The sequence below is a fragment of the Ctenopharyngodon idella genome, chromosome 3, assembly GCF_019924925.1.
Source record: "Ctenopharyngodon idella isolate HZGC_01 chromosome 3, HZGC01, whole genome shotgun sequence".
Taxonomy (NCBI): Eukaryota; Metazoa; Chordata; class Actinopteri; order Cypriniformes; family Xenocyprididae; genus Ctenopharyngodon; species Ctenopharyngodon idella.
The window spans coordinates 19,342,871-19,369,507 of NC_067222.1; the positions used below are offsets into that span (position 1 = coordinate 19,342,871).

The following is a 26,637-nucleotide window of genomic DNA, read 5'->3' on the forward strand; positions in this document are numbered from 1 at the left end:
CTTATTGATGCCTTTTCAACTTGTGATTTGTTTTGGGGCCTTCTTTGCCAATCTACTTCCTCATTTCCTTCCACACCTACATGCGCTGACAACTAAAGGAAATTTACTGTGAGCCATAACTGCCTTATTCTGCACAGACTGTGTAATATTTCATATATCTTATTGTGTTGCAGATTTTCCACTCAAGAGCAGCCATTGAGTCCGTACATTTTTCCAATCTTTTTCGGTGTATCTCTTCAATCCACTGTTGAGCCAGAAAGATGGCAAATAATTTAGTGGTAAATACTGATATATGGTCTGATATTCTTTTTGCAATTTTAGTTTTGAATATAGGTATATATAATGCAGCTGCCATTCTTCCGGAATCTGGATCTTCTGATCCATCTGTATCTGCATTATGGAATATTAAACTGCCACCTAAAGAAAAAGCGTTGCACCCCAGAATTATCCCATAATTATATAAAAATAAAAATGTAATGTAAGTGTTTCCTGTACCACTTTCCAGCAGAGGCACTGCAATTCAAGCGTAATGCAAAATAATGGCGAGAAAACACGGCTTTCCTAGCAGTTTGCATGCGCATGCAGTGTGCCCAGTGTAATCAGTTTCATTATCAAATGACTTATGGACGTTTTTTATGAACGAGTCAAAAAAATTTACTGTTTTTCCATTTCTTTGTCAATTGGAAAATTCTGTTTCTTTGGTGTCACCACCCCTCATAGTGCTCATGCCACTATAAATCATTTTCTAGATTCGCCCCTGAATATCTTTGATTTTGCCTGTGTTTGTATTGCCTCAACCTTTTTAAATCATATTTTATTTGCAGAGCTGTATAACATACTGCCATAATTAATGTTTGATCTTATCACTGTGCTATAAATCCTTTTCATTGACAGAAGACTTGCTCCCCATTCGAATCCTGCTAAACCCTCCTTTCCTAAACCCTGACAGTACGAACTGGCCAAGAAGAGGACTCAACAGAGAATAGTAATCTTCCTTTTTCCATCTTTCACTGCTAGACTTTCCACTCTCCAGCTATTGGTCCAGCATGTCCACTCTTGTTACATCCGTCACCCGTAGCTGATGTGAGGGACTTCATCGGTGACTTCCACTTTGAAGTGGACCATCTACACTAGAATGAGGCTGATGTTAAGGATGTTTTTAACATCTGCCTCGATCAGCCTCTCAGCCTATGGGAGATGGAGAAGCTGGGGGAATCTTGGTTTCTGAGACTTCGTGTACCACGTCTTCTATCGTGGGGGACCCAAACCCCCACCACTGCAGCTTCCTCAGAGGCAGCTGAAGATGCTGCAGCTCCCCCAGAGTTGGCCGAGGGCACCATAGTGCCCTTTGAGGTGGCCAACTCCATGGAACCACCTCGCTTTCGTAAGTGGAAGAAGAGGAATGCTTCCTCTGCCTCACATTGTCCGGTGGTCCCGAAGAAACCTAAGCCACCAGCTCTGCCTATCACGACCACGAAGGTCATCACAGAGCCACCCACTCTCGCTGCCACGGCCCCTGAGGTAGCTTCTGAGGCAGCTCTGCCCAAACTCTATGTTCTGCTGGCTTCATCAAAGCTCCCTGCTTTGCCGGCTCTGCCCAGGCCCTACGACAAGACTTCAGACATGACAGACCCTGGTTTGTTCCCTCGGCTCCACCATGGCACTCTGCTGGGACTCTAGACATGCTGGAGCCTCGCTGGTCCATCCCCCTGTTCCGCCCTGGCCCTCCGCCAAGACTCAAGACACGCTGGAGCCCCTTGGTCCTTCCCCCGTCTCTCTTCCATTGCCATCCACCAGAACATCCATCCCACTTGATCCTTTTTGACTCAATCCTCCTGTCCCACCCTGGTCCTCCATCTGGGCTCTGGACCTTACAGAAACTTCTTGGGCTGTCCTGCCGGCTCTGGCTTGGCTCCCCTCCTTGACTCTGTAATTTGATCCTTCTGCCATTTTGTGTTGTTGGGTTGATGTGTGGCAGTCTTGTGTTGTCCTGTGATGTTCCTGTCTTGAGTTCACTTCTGTCTAGTTCCATTTGATTTCAGTGTCAGGATTCGGACATTCATGCTCCAGGTTTTGTCTCTTGTTCTGAGTGCACAGGCTGTATGGCAAGTACAGGATATGGAGGATCACTTTCTTTCCAAGAATCGATTTCACTTCTAGCCACATTTTGTTGCCTGTTATCCTTGCAAAATAATAGCAATACCATTCCTCAACATCTTAACTCTTTCAATCATTCTGCCACAATGGGTTAATCACAAAATTCCACCATTACCTTATAGTCATTGTTTCTACTTCTTGACATTGTTTCCCTTTTGACTGTCAATTTCAGATACATTACACCAACTTTTCATTCTATTCTTATTTTCCACTACATTCCATTTGCTATTTCCATTCCCTCCACTGTCCAAGCCAAATATTTCATCCTCCATTTCCAGATTGCTTTCAAAATCTTTGCCACTTCCTACCATAAATGCTCCAGTCCTGACCAGCTGTTGCCAACCACTTTCCCTGATAGGACATCAACCTTTTTTGTTGTGTGTTTACCTTCACCACCGTGGAGTGTGTTGCGATAATAGAGCTGCCCAGATAAGAAGGGTCCTTCTGGGATTTATGTTTAAACTGTGACATTATGACTAAAAACAGAAGATAATCAATCAATTCATTTTGGGACAATTATTTTATTTTAGTCTATAACATTAAGGATGGTAAAATATAGATTGATTTTGCATATGCTACAAATACTAGTGTTTCAATGTTTTAAGACAAGGGTAGATTCTTTCTGTCCGGCTTTCAGTTTGAGCAGAACAATTCACTACTTCTGCCATAAATATTACAAATGCCACTTTGTCAGTGATCCTGTAGTTCTATTTTATTTTGCACATACCCTAATGTTTCCTACTGCAGAATACTTTAAAAATGACTTTAGTGCCAGAATATGATAATCCTTATATGTTGTTTTTGCATAAACTGTTGAAATGTTACTTTGAGAATTAAAATTACGATTTAAAATTTAAGCACAAACACAATCACTAAGATTATTCTGTATTATTCAGAACACATTCACTATTAACTAAAATGTTTGCCTCAATTACCTCCTAATTTACTGCTTATTAATAGTTAGTAAGGTAGTTTTTGGGATGTAGAATAAGGTCATTCAGGATAAGACATTAACATGTGCTTTATAAGTACTAATAAACAACCATATGCAAGCTAATAAGAAAGTTAAAAGTGAGAACTGAACCCTAAAATAAAGTATTACCGATTATTCTATTCACCTGCACCTAAATTAGAGATCCAGCTGAGATAGATTATTTATTGGGTTTAGTTGGGAATGACAAAGCTGTTGTGTGACAGCTTATAAATTCATGAACTCACCTGTTCTGGAAAACAGTGGCATAGTGTGATTTATATCCATTGGAACTGATGATTCCTGATCATTCTCTTAATTTTGACAAAACCTCATCTATGTTTATGATGCATTTAAAGTAATAAAATATGTGTATATTGATTTTATTTTGTCTTCTGGGAAATGTATAAAAACATTGTAGCTTCATTACGTGTTGAGGCTTAGAAATGGACAAGGGTGACTGTGGTTGAGTGGTGATGGTGTTTCCTTCAAACTCACCAACTTTGAAGGAAGAACCACACCATCTCAGAACTGAGTCCAAATACCACTCAAGGGTTCTTTTGGGATTTCCAAGTAGTTTCCACTGAGTGAAGTGTGGGTCTAAACCACAATTTTTCTGTTTAGTCAGTCAATCTTGACTCCACCTTTGCTCTTTTAGCATTCTGGCTTAAAGAGATCTCGACAACTTTATTTTTCCTTAGGCAAGAATATTTTACTCAGACTTTACTCAGATTTTGACTTATTTTATTTCAGAAACATTAGAAGTGACTTTTTAACTGTTCATGTATCTTTCTTTATTAAAATTTGAATTCTGATTATTCCAAACAAATATTTTTATCGTTTATTGTTTGATCATTTAGTATTAAGAAATAAAATAGATTTTATCAGCTGACCTGGATCTCTTCATTACATCAGGAACACACACAGAGACAAAGCATATTTTAAAAACTTCATTATATGTACATTTATTTGTATCATATTAACAGCAATAATAAGATATTCCTGTTGTCGCTGCCTAGTTTTGTTGTGGTAACATTTCATGTGAAGCTAGGAAATTACGTGGTCTTTCATTGCTCCCTTCACCAAGTGCGTTCAAAACAGGTTCATTATGACACAAATGCTCTGCTCCCGCCAAAGTCTCCACTTCAAGGGCTCTGCCCTTCGAGTGAGTAGGGAATAGTTCACTTCCGATTGGAATTTACCCCGTGTATTTAAAGGGTTATTTCAGCCAAAAATGAAATTTCTGTCATTAATTACTCACCCTCATGTTGTTCCACACCCGTAAGACTTTTGTTCATCTTCAGAACACAAATTAAGATCTTTTTGATGAAACCCGAGAGGTATATGACTCCTCCATAGACAGCAATATAACCACCACTGTCAAGGTCCAGAAAAGTACTAAAGACATTGTTAAAATAGTCCATGTGACTGCAGTGGTTCAACCTTAATTTTAAGCGACGAGAACACCTTTTGTGTGCAAAATCAAAACAAAAATAATGACTTTATTCAACAATATTCTCTCTTCTGTGTCATTCAGACAAATCACAGAGACATTAAAAACAGCCTGTCAAATTAACCCACAAAATCACAACCTTTCTTCCAGAAATGGATATGGATGCACTTTGAGTTTCCACAAAACACAAGACAAGTCAACGTTCTACGCTACGCCATGACGTACTACACTGTCTTAACTCGTAGTACGCCATGTCATTGTGTACTACGTTGCGGAAGTTAACGCATTTTTAGATGCAAGTCGAATGCGTATGGCTGTCGCGCCGGAAGCTCGTTATTTTACTTTACAAGCTTTGTGTAAGTTTTAAATAAGGATATTTGTTTTACACAAATGCATTGATTCACTTCATATGGCCTTTATTAATCCCCCGGAGCCACGTGGGGTACGTTTTATGATTGATGGATGCACTTTTTTGTGACAAATTATGGGGTAATTTTCATTTTTTGGGTGAACTTTAACACACAAATTGTGCTAAATTTGACACAACATGTTGTAATGGTGGCTCGCCTACAGGGATTCAGGCTGTAGGGTTGTTGAATGACTAAAGAAACGTTATCAGCAAGATGGTAGAAAACTATACATTTCTTGTCTATTACCACCCACTGTAACTTATACCAATTACGGAAATAAGCGCAGTTATAAGAGCAAAATATATATGGGAGAGCATTGCTATAGTGTGATGATATTGTATTGCAATAGGGAGCACATTAACCCTTTGAGAGGTACGGTCCCACATATGGGATTTAGAACGTTCAGCGACGTCACATAACTGCCAGATTCAAACTGTGCTTTCGCCCTTTGGCTGCGAGACGGACACACTCAGCTCTTGCACACTCAGGTTTTTTTTTAAGGTTTCAGACATTTAAATATGCATAAGCACCAGTAAAACAATATATTTAGAGTTTATAAAATACACACTGATGTCAGACATCAGTGGAAGCAGCAATAACAATCCATTAAAATATAATTTGCCGACATTTATTCATATCAGACACATAATGGGCCTAGTAACTATAAAGTTTACTCTATTATTCTTCCAGTTCACCAGCCACTTACTTGCGTAGCGGGTACAGGATCTCTGTATCAGCTGACAGTTAAGCGTTCCCAGCAACCTGTGGAATGGTGGAATAAAGACAGGACTAAAATGTGCGTGTGATCAGCTCCGGTCTTGCTGGGTTATCTATTTTTCCAAAACGTTCACATTACAACAAACACAAATGTCAAAAAAAAAAAAAAAAAAAAAAACATTATGTCACAATAAATCGCTTTTTATGCAAATCTTCACTGTTTCAGTCTCTTTCTTGCAATTACACAGCGTTTTCATGAAGATCTGTCCATTAGCCAATCACTGTGTTACTCATTTGCATATTCAAAATGCTGTCAGTATTACATGACTTTCTGTGCTTTCTCACAATCCAAATCAACTAAACAATATCACACATGTATTCAAACATTAAGTTTCTGTAGGTTTTACCCATTTAAGACCTTTCACAAGCATTGTAAAGTGGATTAAAAATATATATTACTTAATATAAAGACATTTTTATTTAAACATGTTCACCTTCAATCAACACTGTAGCAGGACATAGCATCCAATCGCGGGTGAACATCGCGATTATATTTAATGATTAATCATGCAAACCTTTATCAAAAAGAATCAATTTCCTACACTTAATATGCACATGTATTCTTTCAACATCCATTCAGATTGACATATCAAACAATCGACTAACCTGTGGAATGGTGGAATAAAGACAAGACAAAAGCGTGTGATTATGTGTGTTATGACGACCAACGCAGCAGACCCATCACAACACACTGCACTGACATAGCGCCCTCTATTGGTCTGGCAGAACCACCATTCCTTCAATGTATTTTCACATACAGAGAATATATTAAATACATCAATTGTGACGAACCAACAATTGGGGCATCACACTTGCATATATTTCGGGAGAAACTGATGAATTCACCTGCTGTAAATCCAACTGACAGGACTCTGCAAACTAAGATGGCGGCGCCCCTCTCGCGTTATAGATCAAGATAAAGATCATTTATAAAGGTTTTTAAACGACAAAACACACTCACTTAAACATATTTGAGAATCGGAATATCAGATAGTTGATGACATGGTAAGCAAGTTTGTGAATATTTAAAAAAAAAAAGGAAAAACAAAATAATAGCGATCCATCTGTCATACAGTGTTATTGTGGCTGCGTTCAGCGCATATGACACGCATGACGCGTCGCCATGGAAACAATAAGGACAAAATTTCTAAAATAACGGTCGTCTTAAAAAAAACTCACTCTGGGGGGTCAGCTAGAATATTTTAAACTCACGCTTGAAAGGGTTAATGTTAATACCAAATCAGAACTAGTTCGCACATCATTTGTAAAAGAAAGGGTTCTGATTATGGTTACACATAAAATAGTTACAAAATAGATGTGAGATGATAAAATCATATACCATTAATCGTACCCAGCATGTATGTAAAAAGTTACCTGAGAGATAGTTAGAAAGAGAGTGAAAGAGAAAGAAAGAGAGAGAGAGAGAGAGAGAGGGCCAGAGAGTGCCCAAGAAAAGAGGCTGAGAATTGTTGTGGCAAAAAATCATCAGGACTCTTACTGCATAAGAGATAAACATGTCCAATTGTCTTTCGAAAGTTTTATTTCTTGCAAGAAAGGTCAGACAGTCAACAGAAACACAAGTAGCTGCAGAGTGTATGACAAAGAACGAAAGCTTCCCCTCACTTTTATATCCCTAACCTCCAAGGCTGAAGCCTCTGTCCTTTTACCATATTAGGAACATGTTTACCACTTCAGTTTTTTTCCACTTGTCACCCAAAGTCACCCAAAGAATGCATACTTAAACACTTCTGAGAAAAACAAAATCATTTAGCCATAAGCATATAAGTAAAATCATATGGAAATTATACAGAAACTCAAAATTTCCCCCACAGAATCAAAGAGAGAGCCCAGAAAAAGAAGAGAGAGTAAAAAGAGAGAGAGCAATAGTTACAATCTTCTTTTATCCCTTTCTAGACCATGTGACTAAAACCCAAATGTGAGACATTCAAACTGACCAATCAGCCCAGGTGAAAAAAAAAGTACACTTCTATAATGTGCTTAAAGTGCTCTATTTTCACGCACTAATTTTGTACTTAATATACTAAAAATTAGGATAATCTTAAGAACATCTAAGTGTACTCAACTGTGCTAGTTCACATTTCATGGTGTCTCAAAATAGCACAGTTGAGTACACTTAGATGTTCTGAAGATTATCTTAATAAGTACTAAAGAAGATTTTTTAGTATATTAAGTACAAAATTAGTGTGTGAAAATAGAGCACTTTAAGTACATTATAGAAGCAGTACTTTTTTTTCACCTGGGAGAAGATTAAAACTTCCCCCCACTGTACTAAAGGTGTGACAATTCGTAGACCCCCGATGTACATCTTGGCCTACAGGCCTTCATCACTTTCAACACCTTTGTGCCTTCCAAATGGCCCTTGTAGCAAGAGAGAGGGGGTTGAAACAGCAAAGCAAATGTCTTTGTTCATTTTAAAATATCTTTTATAATATCTCCTTTGATATTTTCAACCTTACAATGTGTAGTCCCTGAGCACACTCAACGTGTTAAAATTCTGCACAACGTGTGTTTAACATCTCTATTTGCAGTTACATTGCTGTTTCACTTTATGTTTTTTAATATGATAACTTTGTCTTCATTCTCTCAGGCAGCTAACTGAAAACCCTGGTCTTCATCCCCAACAGAACCATGTCAAGTAAGTTTGCATGTTTTTACTTTCTTATGCATAAATTGTGGAAATGTTACTTTGAGAATTAAGCTTACACATGAGGTTTGAGTACAAACACAATCATTAAGATTATTCTATTCACCCGCACCTAAATTAGAGATCCAGATTATTTATTAGGTTTAGTTAGAAATTATAAAGCTGTTGTGTAACTTAATGACAGCTTATAATTCATGAACACACTTCTTCGGGAAAAGAACATTCTATTCTCAATGATTATTCCTGATCATTCTTATTATTTTGACAAAACCTCATCTATGTTTATGATGCATTTAAAGTAACACAATCTGTGTATATTTATCTTATTTTGTCTTCTGGCAAATGTAGAAATATTTTCTGTAGCTTTTGAAAGGCAGTACTGAAAAAATAAGAACTTTAATCAAAATAAGAACATTATGCATCGTGTTTACTTCTTGAGCATCAGTAAATGTTTGCAGCTTTTATAATAGTTGTGCATGAGTCCCTCAATTGTTCTCAGTGTGAAAAATTTTTCAGTGTGAAAAATTAACTGTTATAAAGGGGTAAAATATGCAGAAGATGCTGCAAAAGCAAAGGATGTGCAGGATATCTGGTTGATGTTTTGAAGAACATTGGGACAGTTGAACTGCTCAGGACAAACAAGGGACTCATGAACAACAACTATCACAAAATATAAAAACAGTCATGGCTCATCCAGGTAACAACACGCAGTATTAAAAATCAAGAACTACATCAGTTGTGTAAATTCAGTTAATGTTTTGTCTTGTGGACAATATGTTATGTGAAAAAAAAGCTTATTCAGGACAATACCTAAATAAAAAACAAAATGCATTTTTATGATCCCTCTTTTTAAAAAATAAAAAAATAAACGGGAGTGTAAACTTATGACCTCAACTGTATTAAAAAAACAAACAGGTTTTGTAGTAAGGACTGAAACAAATAATTTCAAATAATAAGATCAAGCTACAAATAGCTAATCCTCATCCGTCACTTTAGCCGACTGGGTTGTAAATTGTCTGTCGTTCTCTTTTGTCTGTCAATAAAACAATGCTTGCCATTTTTTACAATGTGACATTGATATCAAAGGAACTTCTCATTGCTCTCGTAGTCTTACCAAGCCTTCCTTGTGAAAAACAAGTGCACTTTGCATCGACTTCACAGTTGTAGTGTACTTCAAATCTTGTATTATATTATTATATTCATTAATTAGTATATATTAAAGTGCCCCTATTATGCTATTTTAAAGTTCCTAATTTTGTTTTGGAGGTCCCCTACAACAGGTTTGCATGCATCAAAGGTCAAAAACGCTTTAATTTTCTCATAATATACATTGAACATCACCACATTTTCAATCCGAGAGCTGTGTCCAATGATGAAACATTGCAAGAACTAGGGTCCCACTTTATATTAGGTGGCCTTAACTACTATGTACTTACATTTAAATTAATCATTTGATACAATGCACTTATTGCGTACATACAAGTTTTTACATTGTACTTGTATTTTTAAAAATACCTGCATGTAATTACATCTGTAATTAATTTCTGTAATTACATCTATAATTACACTGTTGACCCATCCCTTACACCTTAACCCACCCTTAAACCGACCCATGCCACCAAACCTGTCCCTAACCTTACCAGTATCCCATCTCAATAGCAGCAAAGTGTTTTGCAATACAATATGAACACAACAAGTACATTGTACTTATTTTTTGATGTAATTACATAGTAGTTAAGGCCACCTAATATAAAGTGGGACCAGAACTAGTAATTCAACCCGAGCCTCCATCGCAAGGACGACTTGAGCAGGACGTTTCTCAGTGATACGCTACTCAACTTGACGTACGATATGAGATGTTGCAACTGTAAATCCTCACCATTAGCATTAACAAGTGTATGTCCATCAACAAACCCATGTGTATATTTCTAATTTATTGCGGTGCACATGTGCAAAGTGCATCATTAACTGTATCATTAACAGTGCATATGTTAGCAGAGCACTAACGTGAATGACTGATGTAACATTAAAATTTGTAAAACAATCTTGCGCCATCATTTTTTTATTATTGCTCACAGTAGTAAGAACAATATAGACAATCTGCATTAATGGACACAATTTTAAGTTGTAGTTTTAAACTCGCCTGAACTGAACCCCATAGAGAATCTATGGGGTATTGTCAAGAGGAAGATGAGAGACCCAACAATGCAGATCCAACAATGCAGATGACCTGAAGGCCGCTATCAAAGCAACCTGGGCTTCCATTACACCTGAGCAGTGCCACAGGCTGATTGCCTCCATGCCACGCCGCATTGATGCAGTAATTCAAGCAAAAGGAGGCCCAACCAAGTAGAAATGAACATACTTTTCAGAAGCCTGACATTTCTGTTTAAAATATCCTTTTTTTTATTGATCTTATGATGTATTCTAATTTTTTTGAGATAGTGAATTGGTGGGTTTTTGTTAAATGTGAGCCAAAATCATCACAATTTATAAGAACCAAAGACTTAAAGTACAGTCTGTGTGCATTGAATTTATTTAATACACAAGTTCCACAATTTGAGTTGAATTACTGAAATAAATTAACTTTTCCACAACATTCTAATTTATTGAGATGCACCTGTATATACATCAACAATTAATCGTACTTACAGGTTGTGATTCTGAGGAGCAAGTTGGTCCAAATAAATTGGTTACTGTCCCATCTTTAATGGATAAGCGTTTTGTAAATCCCATCTAGACCTCACTGAGATTTGAGAAGCAATTGTCAAAAGGTTACTGCTGTTGTAATTTTAACCACCGACTCTTCACATCATCATTGTTTGGAAGAGAATTTGCTTTAGCAGAGCAGAAAACAGCGTCTTCACGTGTACACAACAGGAACAGCTAGCTACCGTTTAAATGCGGGTCAAGCTGACAAGTTGTTTAGGCGTTTCAGAGTCGATTCTTTCGTCTCCGATGCTATTGACCTTTCTAAAAAGTCTTACAGTCATGTAGTAGGCCATGAGGCCTTCAAAACACATCTGGCTGTCATATTACTACAATGGTTTTCTATTATGATTGATAAAACATTTCAACAAATGTTGGACATCCATTTGTACTTAGCAGTCGCAGATTTCCTTACATAGAAAGGGAAGGGAAAGGGATCATACTCCACTTCTGCATGACAGAATAACCTTAAAAATTCATACACTAGATAGAGGTGTATAGTGCATAGTTAAAGTGCATAATGTATAGTATGTCATTTGGGACACATCTATCTAAAATTGGCTAAGAAAAATAAATAATTAAAAAATGTTTGATATCCTCTGACTTGATGGACTTATAGTTCCTATCATAAACTACGTTATTTTCTGTGAAATCTGCAGACTGGCTCTGATTTTCGGCAACTAGCGTCAACTCGTCCAGACTGCAGATCGGGCCAAAAATCTGTGTATGTCAGCCTTTAAATATTGTTATATTTGAACAAAGCAAGTACTTAAAAAAATCCAAGTTATAAAATACAGCTTTAATTTACATGGTACGTTTTCAAAAATTATTCTGAAGCTTTAAATTGATTTTTTTTTTATTGATTTTGGTTACATAGCATGCAGTGATAGCATACAGTCAAAGAGTAATAACACTAGCAAAGAAATGTCTTTGTTAATAAAAAAAAGTTGAAAAACAAATACTTTCCTCATTGCCGCAGAAGTACAGTATAATGTCAAGCGTCTTAGGAGGTCTTACTTAGGGTATTGATTTGGAGAACGAGGGGGTCCTTGGAGTAAAAATGGTTGAGAACAATCACACTAGTATTATCAACACATTAAATATTCACCTTTACTGTCAACAACCAATCTTTCTTTTGCTATTGCCAAAGAACAGTAATGATTTCTCCAATCAGAATATTCTACAGGGCTTCTGGCTTTATTGTTACTTATTATTTTAAACTGATTTTTTATATGCTTTATTATATACCTATATTTGAAAGAATTAATGTTGACATCATTATATTAAAGTATAGAGTTGTAATAAATGATTGTTGAACTATTTTTACACTTGAATAATTTATTAAGGAATCTCAGTATTTGAGTATCTCAGTAATTGAAAATTATACTTTTGAATAAGATAGAGTGATATTATTGTTACATCTTTTTTGGTAGGTCAGTCTTTGTCCATATAGTGCGTATTGAGGTTGCCGTCTTTACACACCTTGTGGTATAAAGGTCTTCGATGGACTGAGAGAAATTAGGACTGTTTCTGACCAGTAGGGGTTGCTGTCACCAAACCAATGAGGACTACAACCTTTTTTAATAGGAAAAAAGTGTTGCAAAGATGCATGCATCATCACTTGCAACTTTTCACTGACACAACAATGTTGTTAGGCTGTAATTGGCTAGTGGTTGTGAAAATCGACAGTGGTTGTGAAAAACAGTTAACATCGTCAGTCACTGATGATCAAGACTTCAGAAATGAAAATATATAGACAATATTTCTGAAGAACTTGCCATGTAGACTGGTTATGTTTTTCATGTTTCTTGCCACACCTCAGAACTGTCACATGAACAACAGAGCTTGTTAAAAAGGAAATAAGGAGTATTTGTAATCTGTAATGAAATGTGACACTCCTTTTCTCAGTCTGCAACAGTTAGTGTAGAACCATCCATATGTGATGAAATATATAAATTACCTTTAGTGGATCTTTAATCAGCACTAAAAACCCAAAGAGAAAAACTCATTACAGTGTCATTAATCACCTGTGTTTTATACATATTATAACAGTATATAGTTATTTGCTTGGAGAACACCATCATTTTAATGCTCAAATATTCTCAGTTTGACAACAAGAAAAAATCATGAGGTTTGTCTAATTTGTCTAGACCTAGATTCATCTGTATGAGTGCAGATGATGATCTGGTTAAAATATGATAAAATATGATTTTGGTAGCAAAGGTTCATATACAATTTAATCATAAAGGTTTGTACAAATGTCCAGCTTCGTTTGTCCAGAATAGGTTTTGAGTGGGTTTCAGTTTAAGGAACCAAAAAAAATCTGTCTGAAAAAGCAAAGACAATCATTAAAAGCAAATATATATGCAAACTATACATCTATCCACCGCTGTGCAAGGACCCTATTGGAATTGCTCCGTTTATTAGGGCCCGAGCACCGATGGTGTGAGGACCCTATTGGAATTGCTCCGTTTATTATTAGGGCCCAAGCCACTCAGGCACAGGGCCCTTTTGTTTTTCTAAGGAGAATTATTTTTTTTCCGTCATCCAGGGCTTTTTGGGGGCCTTAACATGCTCAAAATCTCTTGAAAATTGGCACACACATTGGAATCTGCGGTCATTAGGATGCCTCAGAGGCTGGTACCCGGGTGTGGCAGGGGAGCTCGACAACGCCCCCTTGAATGGGGTCCAAAAACTTGGTCGGTATATCAAACACGCTTGCATGTATTTGTATGAAACTCGGTACACATATAGACCTCATCGGGCTGAACAACTTTCATGCTTTAAGTTATATGCCAGCTTAACAGGAAGTCAGCTATTATTGGTTGTTTGAAAATCGCATGCTCTGGAATTTGATATACTCCTCCTAGGCGATTAATCCGATCACCACCAAACTCAGTCAGCATGAAGTCAAGACATTGATGATGCTAAATTGCGAGCGGATTTTTGATATCTCAAACGGTTTGGCCGTGGTGAGGCAAAGAATGTATGGCAAGAAAAGGGAATCAGGAAGTGTGTTATAACTTATGCATACATTGATTGATTTTTATGAAACTTCAGCTGTGTGTTCGTTGCAGGAGTCCGATCACATGGATGTGACTATTGTGGGTCAAAGTTATAGCGCCACCAACTGGCAGCAGGAAGTGTGTCACTTTTAAAATGCTTTGAGATCACCCTCTTTTTTTTACCTGATTTGCTTCAAACTTCATCAGTGTAATGTCAATGCACAGCAGATGTAAACCTGAGACTGTATTTTTGATATTTTAAACACTGTTGCCATAGCAATGCATCAAACTTTAATATTCATTTTGGATGCTTTTGAGACTCTTAGCATGCTTCAAATTGCATGAAACTCGATACACACGTCAGAGATGTCAACCAGTAGACATGGGCAAAACCCTAGAAACGGGCGGGGAGGAGGGGCTCTACAGCGCCACCTTTTGACAAAAGCTGGGGGATTCGTTTTAACTACAGTCACCAAACTCGGTACACATATTGTTCTCATTAAGCCGGACAACTTTCTAATTTACAGTCATTAGCTCTGACCAACAGGAAGTCAGCTATTTTGGTTTGAATGTGGATTTTTTGAATAAACAAGCTCTGAAATTTTAACTACTCCTCTTAGGGGATTCATGCAATCGCCACCAAACTTCTGACCATGATGACAAGATACTAAAGATGCTAAATTGTGAACGATTGTAGGATATCTCGAATGGTGTTGCCATAGCCAGGGTTTAAAGTATGGACAAAAAAGGGAAACAGACAATGGCTCATATCTTGTAAAATCATTGTTTGATTTAAATTAAATTAAGATTGTATGTTTGGTAATTGAACCTGGATGAATTTAAAATGAATGTACTATATTTCAGATCAATATATTTGTTGCTGTTGTGGTTTGTGATCATAAGGGCACCAGCTGCTTCAGTATATGTATTGTATTCAAATAACTTTGACATAGTCCTTTTATGTTTACCCCTTTTAAATGCCTATTGTCCACCGTGCACAGTTGCCCTGAAGCCACTGGGTTGGTGGTGCCACCGGGCTTGGGTCCGTCATTGCTGCTTGCAGCTATATTTATTCTTCCGCTCCCAAATGAACCGCATTTTTGAGGGCCTAAACATGCTCGAAAACTCATTAAACTTTGCACACGCATCAGAAGTGGTGAAAATTTACGTCTGAAATGGGTTGCAGAATTGGGCGTGGCAAAATGGCTCTATTGTGCCACCTACAATATTTCAACGAAGTGACCCTCACTCTATGTTTCACGTACAAGTATGAAATTCAGGACACACATGTAACAGCCCAATACCTACAAAAAAGTCTCTTGGAGCAAAATCTGAAAACCAACAGGAAGTCAGATATTTTTAATTTTCTTTGCAAAATTTGTGCAGTTTTTGCCATTTCCAGACCTTGTACTTTAACGAACTCCTCTTACAACTTTAATCAGATCAACATCATATTTGGTCAGTCTAATCTAAAGGCCTTTGCGATGTTAAATTGTGAAGATCTTGAGTTTTTGCAGAAGGGCGTGTCCATGGCGGACTGACAAAGTTCAATGTTTTGCCATGAAACAGGAAGTTGTTGTAACTCGGGCATACAATGTCCGATCAGCCCCAAACTTCATATGTTTTATTAGAATCCTGGCCTGAAGACATCTACATGCCAATATTCAGTTACAGTCATAGCCGCCACCTGTGGGCAACAGGAAATTACATGTTTTACACTGTGATTAACTCCTCGTAGAGATTTAACAGAGAGATAACAACATGTGTTGTCAGTCTAATCTTAAGACCTTAGCGATGATAAATATCAAAGATCTTGAGTTTTCGTTGATGGGTGTGTCCGTGGCAGCCTGACAAAGTCTGATGTTTCGCCATAAATGAGGAAGCTGTTGTAACTCAGGCATACTATGTCCGATCTGCCCCAAACTTCACATGTGTGATAAGAGTCCTGGTCTAAAGACATCTATATGCTGATATTCCGTTAGTCATAGCGCCACCTGCTGCCAACAGGAAATGGCATGCTTTACATTGTAATTCACTCTTCCAGAAACACATTTCAATATGCCACAAAGTACCAAAAAATTTTGTGTACCCAATGTGTGTACCACAAATTGGCACCCAAATTGGAATTTGCAGCCATTAGGACACCACAGAGGCTGGTACCCGGGCGTGGCAGGAGGAATCGACAGCGCCCCCTTGAACGGATTCTGAAATCTTGGTCCATATATCAAACACACTTGCACGCATTAGAATGAAACTCGGTACACATACAGACCGTCGTGCTGTAAGTTATACGCCGGCTCAACAGGAAGTCGGCTATTACGGGTTGTTTGAAAAATGCATGCTCTGGAATTTGATATACTTCTCCTAGGCGATTAATCTGATCACCACCAAACTCGGTCAGCATAAAGTCAAGACATTGATGATGCTAAATTGCGAGCGGATTTTTGATATCTCAAATGGTTTGGCCGTGGCGAGGCAACAAATTTATGGCGAGAAAAGGGAAACAGGAAGTGTTATAACTTCTGCATACATTAATTGATTTTGATGAAACTTCGGCTGTGTGTTCATTGTACAAGGCTGATCACGTGGATGTGACTATTGTGAGTCAAAGTTATAGCGCCACCAACTGGCAGCAGGAAGTGTGTCACTTTCAACATGCTTTGAGATCACCCTCTTATTTTTACCCGATTTGTTTTAAACGTCATCAGAATAATGTCAAAACATGGCAGATGTAGACCTTTGATAAGAATTGTGATATCTCAAACACTGTAGCTATGGCAACGCATCAAACTTTAATATTAGTTTTGGATGCTTTTGAGACTCTTAGCCTGCTTCAAATTGTATGAAACTCCACACACACATCAGGATTGTTATCCAGTAGACACAGGCAAAGCCTTAGTAATGGGCGGGGAGGAGGGGCTCTATAGCGCCACCTTATAGTGCAGTAAATGTAGAGTGAATTTGACATAGTCCTTTGATGTTTAACCGTTTTAAATGCCTATTGCCCACTGTGCACAGTTGCCCTGAAGCCACCGGGGTGGCGGTGCCACCGGGCTTGGGCCCGCCATTGCTGCTTGCAGCTATATTTATTATTATTCTTCAAAGTGAATCGCATTTTTGAGGGCCTAAACGTGCTCAAAAACTCATGAAACTTTGCACACGCGTCAGAAGTGGTGAAAATTTACGTCTGTTATGGGTTACAGAATTAGGCGTGGCAAAATGGCTCGACAGCGCCATTCTGGGCATACTCCGCCCAGGGGAGGAACCAGCTCCAGCTGTTCTGGTTCTGGTGGCAGTATGACAGCAGGTACCTCTCGATCTCCTGGATCTTGCGCTCAGTCTGGCCGTTGGTCTGAGGGTGATGACTGGAGGATAAACTGATGGTGATACCAAGGAGTTTGAAGAAGGCTTGCCAGACATGGGAGATGAATTGTGGTCCTCACTCTGATACTATGTATTATTATATAAGACGTATTGAAAGAGTGCTTCGGTTGTTTCAAAAGCGGTAAGTAGACCCTTCATAGGAATGAGCTTGCAGGATTTTGAGAAACGATCCACTACGACGAAGATGCAGGTGTGAGAATCAGAGGGTGGAAGATCTGTCATGAAATCAATGCCGATATGGGACCAGGGACGTTGTGATATGGGTAGAGGTACCAGTTTTCCAGCAGGTAGTTGACGGGGAGTGTTGGTGATGCCCTTTGACGTACCGGGAGATATCGTGGGCCATGGATGGCCACCAGTAGCGTTGGTTGAGACGTGAGAGGGTTCGCTGACTACCTGGGTGTCAAGAGCCTGGAGACGTGTGAGCTGTGTCCATGAGGGGCAGGCGACAGGTGGATGGAATCTCAGTACCTCCCGGCAGAGCAGGTTCAGTAATGGTAGCTTGAGGGATGGACCATTGGATAGGGCTGACTACCACGGCTGGAGGAAGAATGGTTTCAGGAGCCTGGGATTCACGATCAGGATGGTACAGGCGAGAGAGAGCATCGGCTTGTGAAGAAAAAAGGCTCACCGGGCCTGACGGGGGTTGAGACGCTTGGCTTCATGTAGATATTCCAAGTTTCGATGGTCCGTGATAACCTCAAACCGAAGGTTGGCTCTCTCCAGCTGGTGTCTACATTCTTCCAATGCAAGCTTTATGGCCAGGAGCTCACGGTTACCGATATCATAGTTTTGCTCCCGCCGGGGACAGCTTCTTGGAATAGAAGACACATAGATGGAGGCGTTGTGGGTCACCCTGCTGCAGGGATAGTACTGCTCCAACTCCAGCTATGTAAGCGTGGTTGGCAGAGAACTGGAGTGGACAAGGTGGTGGCCAGTTCCGGATGGTGTCCACCTTTTTCTGGTCCATTTGGATGCCATGCTGGTCAATCACATAACCAAGGAACTGGACTGAGGCAGTGTGGAACTCACATTTCTCTAGCTTCAGGTAAAGCTGGTGTTCTCTGAGACATTGTAGGATCTGCTTCACGTGATACTGGTGTTCAGTCAGGGAACTGGAATAGATCAGAATATCGTCTATGTAGACAACGACGAAGCGCTGCAGGAAGTCTAAGAATACCTCGTTCATGTAATTCTGGAAGACGGATGGTCAGTTGGACAGGCCATACGGCATCTCCTGATATTCATAGTCCCCTGACGGGGTTACGAAAGCGGTCTTCCACTCATCTCCTTCTCGAATACAGATTAGATTGTATGCGCTGTGCAGGTCTAATTTAGAGAAAGTGAGCACCTCGTAGCTGCTCCAAGGCTGCTGGGACCAGAGGAAGGGGATAATTGAATTTAACTGTCTGAGAGTTAAGTGTGCGGTAATCAATACATGGCCTCAAGCCTCCGTCCTTCTTGGCCATGAAGAAGAAGCTTGAAGTGGCAGAGGATGTAGATGGTCGAATGAACTCTTGTTGGAGTGCCTCTTGGATATACTCCTCCATGGCCTTCTGCTCTGGGATGGACAAAGAGTAAACTGGACCTTTCGGCAGAGTAGCCCCAGGTGGATGCCAACCACTTGCTGAACATATCCTGGAATGCCCGGTATTCAGGAGGAATCTCCACCTTGCTCTCCATGTCAGGACTTTCTACGGATGTGGAATTCACAAGGATAATGGTGGTGGAGGACACAGGAGGTTGAGTACGAGGGACCTTGTTTACAGAAGACAGGCATTTATTAAAACAGGATTCGGCCTCCAGGTCTGCCACGCGGCACTCCAGGCTAGCGATCCTCTTATCCTTCTCCTCATTTTGTTTTTATAGTTCTTTAATTTCGCTCATCAAATCCATTATCATTTTCTGCTGCTTAGAGACAGTCACAATCTCCTCAGACAGGAAAATAAAGCGATTTCTTTATCTCTTCAATTTCGTCATTCTTCTTAGGTGGCATATTTCCTTGTTCTTAGTTTTTAAGACAAAATATTGCCAGTTACTTTGTTTGTTGTTACTCCCTTAATTTCGTTTCTAGTTACTCCGCAAAATATTTCCAAGCAGCAGGTACGCCAGCAGCAAAAGTGGCAGCAGCGTGGTGTCAATATCATCCATATCCTGCACTATGGCAAGTGCAGGATATGGAGGATCACTTTCTTCCCAAGAATCAATTTCACTGTTAGCCATTTTTTGTTGCCTGCTATCCTTGCAAAATAATAGTAATGCCATCCCTCAACATCTTAACTCTTTCAATCATTCTGCCACAATGGGTTTAATCACAAAATCTCATCAGTACATGTTTGCATGTTTTTTTGTATAAATTGCTGAAATGTTTCTTTGAGAATTAAAATTAAGCATGAGGTTTTAGCACAAGCACAATCATTAAAGGATTAGTTCACTTTCAAATGAAAATTAGTCCAAGCTTTACTCACCCTCAAGCCATCCCAGGTGTACATGACTTTCTTCTTTCTGATGAACATAATCGGAGGTATATTAATAAATATCCTGACACGTCCAAGCTTTATAATGGCAGTGAGCGGGATTATGAGCTGGAGTATAAGCTGAAGAAAGTGCTTCCATCCACATCCATCCATCATAAACGTGTACTCCACACGGCTCTGGGGGGTTAATAAAGGCCTTCTGAAGTAAATTGATGCGTTTGTGTAAAAAAAATATATATATATCCATTTTTAACAAGTTATGAAGTAAAATATCTAGCATCCGCAAGAGCGCCTTTCGTATTCAAGTTACGAAGAAAGTGTAAAACTCTTGCAGTTCAAAACACTTACGCTACATCCTACGCCTTCCCTACGCCTTCCTAAAGTCTATGTAAACGTTTGAACTATATCAGTTGTGTAAATTCAGTTAATATTTTGTCTTGCACAAAAAAATGCACTTTATGTGCAGTTGATGACCTTTATTAGTTTATGTGCATGTCTTGTTATCGGATAAAAAAATTCAAAATTATTCACCTTAATTAAGCACATACATTTATTATGTGTATTTTTAGAATTTATAAGCATCTTGTCATTTTCTTCCAGTGCTATATGTGATATCCCAAAATTCACATAAAAACAGGTGGATGGAAACAAAGCTAATGATTTTATAATATTTTTTTTTTTAACTTTATAAGCAATAAATAATTCTAACAAGTTAGCTCAGGGTTGGGAAGCACTGCTGTTTAAAAGTTACTCAACGAAGGAAGTATTTAAGAGTATTTATGAGACTATATGCCAGTGTCTTTAATAATCCTTATTTCTCTTTCTCCACAGATGAGAACCAAAGTTTACTTCAACCCAGATGTTTGCTTCTTATTTTATCTGTTGGATTGAACATATTTTTTATAAATGAATTCTCTGGCCATCATTATAAAGAATCGCTAACAGCAATAACGTTTACAGCATCTGAAGACAAGCCTCTGGAAAACAACACTATCCTACTCATATGGTTTTGGCCATTTGGAAAAAAATTCGACCTAAACTCTTGCAGTTCCATATATAATATAGACGGCTGTTACTTAACAGTAGACAGAGATCTTTACAGCGAGGCTCATGGAGTACTGATAAATCACAGTGACATTAATAGTGACCTGTCAAATTTACCCACAAAACCACGGCCTTTCTTCCAGAAATGGATATGGATGCACTTTGAGTCTCCACAAAACACAAGACGACTCAACGGTCTGGAGAACCTGTTTAATGTGACACTGAATTATAGACGGGATGCTGATATTGTTCTTCGTGAACAAATTGTGCTTAAAACTGAAGATAATGAGGATAAGATATTTCCACAAGTTCTGGACAAAAAGGACAAGTTAGTTTGCTGGATTGTGAGCAACTGGAATGAGAAGCATGAAAGGGTAAAATACTATAATGAGCTAAAAAAACACATTGACATTTATGCTCTTGGGCATCATTTTGGGAAAGAAGTAAGTAATGCACAATACAATGAAATATTAACCAGATGTAAGTTCTATCTGTCATTTGAGAACACAGTCCTTCATTACGACTACATGACAGAAAAGCTGTTCAATCCCCTCACACTCGGATCAGTGCCAGTGGCTCTTGGGGCTCCAAGATACATATATGAAAGGTTTGTGCCAAGAGATGCTTTCATCCACGTGAAGGATTTCTCCAGCCCTCAGAAACTGGCTGAACACCTGCTGTCATTGGACAAGAATGTTGAAGAATATAAAAAGTATTTTCAGTGGCGAAAACACTTTGAAGTAAAACTTGTTATCTATCCCCAAGAGCACGCATGCCGTGCCTGTCATTATATACGGACAAAGAAAGACTACCAGTTTTTTGGAAACCTTAACAAATGGTACTGGGATCCCATCAATGATGGGACCTAAAGGTCATGGGTGTCTTTTTGTGACTGTATTGCTTTTGATATTTCCAAAACAATGCTCAGCAGCTTTAATTTTGTATAAAGGCTGGAATAAATTACAAGACTTTTAAATCTGAACAGATTTTCAAAGAGAAAAACAGGCATCACACATTAAATGACCGAGGATCACAAACTACCAAGCTGTGCCTGAAATCACATACTGTATAGTAGGTACTACATTTGGTTTTAAACTTACTTTGCAACCATTTAAAAAGTATGTTCTATATAGTATGAATGTGTGTCTATTAATAACATACTATATCCGCCATGTTGTCATTGTCGCTTCACATCTATTCTCAAAACCTCTTCTGTGGCCCAGGGATAGTAAAGTGTCCATCGAATGCACACTTCGGTCGTAGTGTACTTCGGTCGTCAGGGTACTTTTTACCTACTGTTTTATGAATACTGTGAATTCAGACATACTACTTGGCTCACATACTGTTTTCCACATACTAGTATGGAAGTAGGCATATTTGGACGCAGCCAGACTTTAAAGTTGTTCGGATCACAACAAACTCAGAAACGCAGAAACATGCTCCTCGTCACTATAGAGAATGTGAAGCTACATCACGGCACGTTGCATGCTGGGGCCATGCCTCCATCTTAGGAGGATCGCCCTCTGCTACTGATTCTGAATTTAATACCGATACCTGCACCTTTTGTTTTGGTTTTGCCTTTAAATGCATATTCACATTCTCCATGGCATCATTTGCAGGGAAGAGAAGCTATTTTATTGCATTGCATGATAATTTAAAGTTTCCACAGTAGTTTTGCAGAATTCCGTTCACATTATATCTGGTTACCATGAAAACAGTGTCAGGCGCTGAGCGCTCGTTGTTGCTTCTTCAGCTGTCACACGCTAGAAATGTCCAAATAAAAATATGTGTACAACAAGCTGAAAGAAGTCGATCCATTTCTTCATTGGAAACATTTAAATGTAACTTAAGTTTGATTGTTGTCATTGAAATACTTTCCCATGACCACGGAGGGGACAGACACCAACTCCCTGGTGTTTATATATTTATTTCAACACACGACAAGCATAATCAAATCCCTAGAAGCTTGTGAACAGTTTTGCAGTGGCTGTGTGCAAGTTCTGCTAATTCACAAGTACATTTCCCAGTACATTCAGCATCTGGTTCATATTCGCTAGGGGGCGGATCTAGAAAATTATTTGTAGTTCACTTTATTTCACTTATTGCAAAGGGGTGGCATGAGGTCTATGAGGAGTGGCAACACTGAAGCAAGCGCCCATGCATAGTTTTTGGAGGTTTATGGCCTGACATACACAATTGTGTTCACAAATATTGCATTACCACAAAATAATCATCTATACAGTTTAAAATTAAAAATAAATAACAAGATTTCAATATCCATCATGGCACCAAGTCAAGACACTATATGAAAAACATCAACAGATTATTATTTTGAGCTTGTATCACTAAAGGAGATGAGCAGTTTTATTAATATTACTTAGGCTACTTCGATGGTATAAATCACGTTTTAGTTAAAGAGCAACAAAAACTTTTGAATTTCTACAGTTTTGCAAAAAATTTTGAGTTTCTGTCATTAAAGGATTAGTTCACTTTCAAATGAAAATTAGCCCAAGCTTTACTCACTCTCAAGCCATCCTAGGTGTATATGACTTTCTTCCTTCTGATGAACACAATCAGAGTTATTTTAATATCCTGATGCATCCGAGCTTTATGATGGCAATGAACAGGGGTCACGAGTATGAGCTGAAGAAAGTGCATCCATATGCATATACCGCCTTCCGTATTCAACGTACGAAGAAAGTGTAAAACTCTTGCAGTTCAAAAGCTTACGCTACGCCTTCCCTAATCAACTTACGGAAACTTGAATACGGAAGGCAGTCTGGCGGAAGCTAGATATTTTACTTCATAACTTGTTAAAATATGGGTATTTTTTTACACAAACACATTGCTTTGCTTCAGAAGGCCTTTATTAACCCCCCCGGAGCCGTGTGGAGTACGTTTATGATGGATGGCTGTGGATGGAAGCACTTTCTTCAGCTCATACTCGTGACCCCTGTTCACTGCATTATAAAGCTTGGATGCATCAGGAGGATATTTATTAATATAACTCCGACTGTGTTCATCAGAAAGAAGAAACACCTAGGATGGCTCGAGGGTGAGTTTGCTGCCTGCTCGATTGCTCCTGTCTGCTCCTGTCTGCCTCGCTGCTCAGAGTGGTTTGGGTCTGTAACTCCGTATAGCTTTGTTTTGAATCTCTTACTATAATTCATTGTTGTTTATATTATCATTACCATATATCTAATATTGCCTACCACATTAATCTGACGTCGCCAGCTTTTAATCTTTTTATCTAAATCGCTATCACAACGCGTTTGCATCTCACTAGCTTGTTAACTTGTCATCAGTCTCTCGCGTGCTCCTTTTTCTACACGTTCATCAAACAGCTGTGGTAAGTCGGATCAGTCTACAAACACGGTGAGTCATGTCATCCTCTCCCTCTATTGTTACGTGCTCTGCCTGTCACATGTATAGTATAGCTTTCTCTGTCAGCGACGAGGGATTTACATGTCATAAATGTAGGGAAATAGTCAGGCTGACAGAGAAAATCTCATAATTGGAGACACGCATCCAAACTTTAATCGAGGATAGTAAGAATGCAAGAGCTTTAGATACTGTTTTGGATGCGACTAGCTTAGTGAACTCTGTACATTGTTCAGTTACGGCTATAGAGCCCGCGCAGCAGGGCAATTGGGTGACGGTGAGGCAGCCTAGCCGCGGAAAACACCACTCTTCCGTTCTAATAAGAACATCAAACAGGTTCTCCCCACTCAGTGACGCACCCACTGAGAATCCTGCTGAAAGTGCCCTAGTTATTGGCGATTCTATTACACGGAACATGAAAATAGAGACACCAGCCACCATAGTCACATGTTTGCTGGGAGCCAGAGCACCTGACATCAAAGTGCTGCCTAATGCTAATCGTAAATACTCTAAAATTATTATTCACGTCGGTACTAATGATGTTCGACTTCGCCAGTCGGAGATCACTAAAATTAACATTAACAAAGAGGTGTGTGAACTCGCAAGTACAATGTCAGAAACAGTAATTTGCTCTGGCCCTCTTCCTGTTCACCGGAGTGATGAGATAGTTAGCAGATTATCATCACTCAATGGCTGGCTGTCTAAGTGGTGTCCGCAAAATAATATGGGTTTCATAGACAATTGGAAAAGTTTTTGGGGCAGACCTGACCTGTTGAAAAGAGATGGTATTCATCCCTCCTGGGATGGTGCTGCTCTTCTCTCTAGTAATATGGCACATAGTCTTAGAGCTGAAACATGACAAACTGGGGCCCAGGTCAGGAAGCAGACAGACCGGCTAAACCGACCGTCTGCAAGCTGCCTCACGTCACAGAAGTCAGATAATTCCCAACACATAGAAACTCTTTCAGCTAGATATTATCACATAGAGACTGTGTCTGTACCCCGAATTAGTAAAAACAAAAAACTTCCAAACCCATTTAAGTGTAAAAATTTAATTGATGTTCAACAAATAAAAATAGAGATAATACTGATAAACAAATGATAAAGCTTGGGTTGTTGAATATTAGATCCCTTTCTTCAAAAGCACTTATTGTAAATTATATTATCACAGACAATAATCTAGAATTGCTGTGTTTGACAGAAACCTGGCTAAAACCAGACGATTACATTACTTTAAATGAGTCTAGCCCTCAAGGTTACGATTATCGACACAATCCTCGTCAGAAAGGCAAAGGGGGAGGTGTTGCTGTAATTAATAGTAATATTTACAGTATTACTCAAAAGTCTTTCAAATATAATTCCTTCAAAGTGATGGTACTTTATGTAACGTTATGTAAGTTGACATTTGTGCTGGCTACTGTATACAGGCCACCAGGACACCATACAGACTTTATCAAAGAATTTGCTGAGTTTCTATCGGAGTTAGTACTAGCTGCGGATAAAGTCCTTGTTGTTGGTGATTTTAATATCCATGTAGATAATGAAAAAGATGCGTTGGGATTGGCATTTACAGACATTCTAAACTTTATTGGAGTTAGACAACACATGTCAGGACCCACTCATTGTCGTAATCATACTTTAGATCTAATATTGTCACATGGAATCGATATTGATGCCGTTGAAATTCTGCAGCAGAGTGACAACATCTCAGATCATTATCTAGTCTCGTGTATACTACATTTAGTCAAGGCTGCTAAACTGCCTCCCTGCCACAAATATGGTAGAACCATCACTTCTACCACTAAAGATTGCTTTATAAATAATCTTTCTGATCAGTTTCATTGCCTTAGCATACCAGATAGCTTAGAAGACCTCAATGTTGCAACAGAAACATTACACATTAGACTCAGTTGCTCCTTTGGACTTAAAAAAGATTATGGAAATTTAAGGAAATTAATCCAATGCCGTGGTACAACGAGCACACTCGGGCCCTTAAGGGAGCAGCTAGAAAAATGGAGCGCAGCTGGAAGAAAACAAAACTAGAAGTTTTTCGCATTTCGTGGAGAAAGAGAATGATTGAGTACAGAAAGGCCTTAAAAACCATTAGATCATGTTAGAAAAATACTAGAAAAGGCAGTATCATCACAACTATGTTACTTTTAGAAAGAGATGGTATCTGTGAGGATTTCCAGTCAGGATTTAGAC

The 26,637-nt window shown here is 38.8% G+C and overlaps 2 protein-coding genes across 2 annotated transcripts in view; both read left to right on the forward strand.

The window, feature by feature from the left end:
- The window catches only part of LOC127508168 (4-galactosyl-N-acetylglucosaminide 3-alpha-L-fucosyltransferase 9-like), a 28,911-nt gene extending 5,895 nt beyond the window's left edge, over nt 1–23,016 (forward strand). The window contains exons 2-3 of the mRNA XM_051885889.1: nt 8,376–8,423; nt 20,839–23,016. Of these exons, the coding sequence (XP_051741849.1) occupies nt 8,417–8,423; nt 20,839–21,920 (1,089 nt within the window). The 5' untranslated portion in view covers nt 8,376–8,416 and the 3' untranslated portion in view covers nt 21,921–23,016. The remainder of the gene's footprint in view (nt 1–8,375; nt 8,424–20,838) is intronic.
- The window catches only part of LOC127508211 (4-galactosyl-N-acetylglucosaminide 3-alpha-L-fucosyltransferase 9-like), a gene marked incomplete at its 5' end in the record, with an annotated part of 57,076 nt that overhangs the window by 5,842 nt on the left and 24,597 nt on the right, over nt 1–26,637 (forward strand). The gene's annotated exons all lie outside the window — the stretch shown is intronic.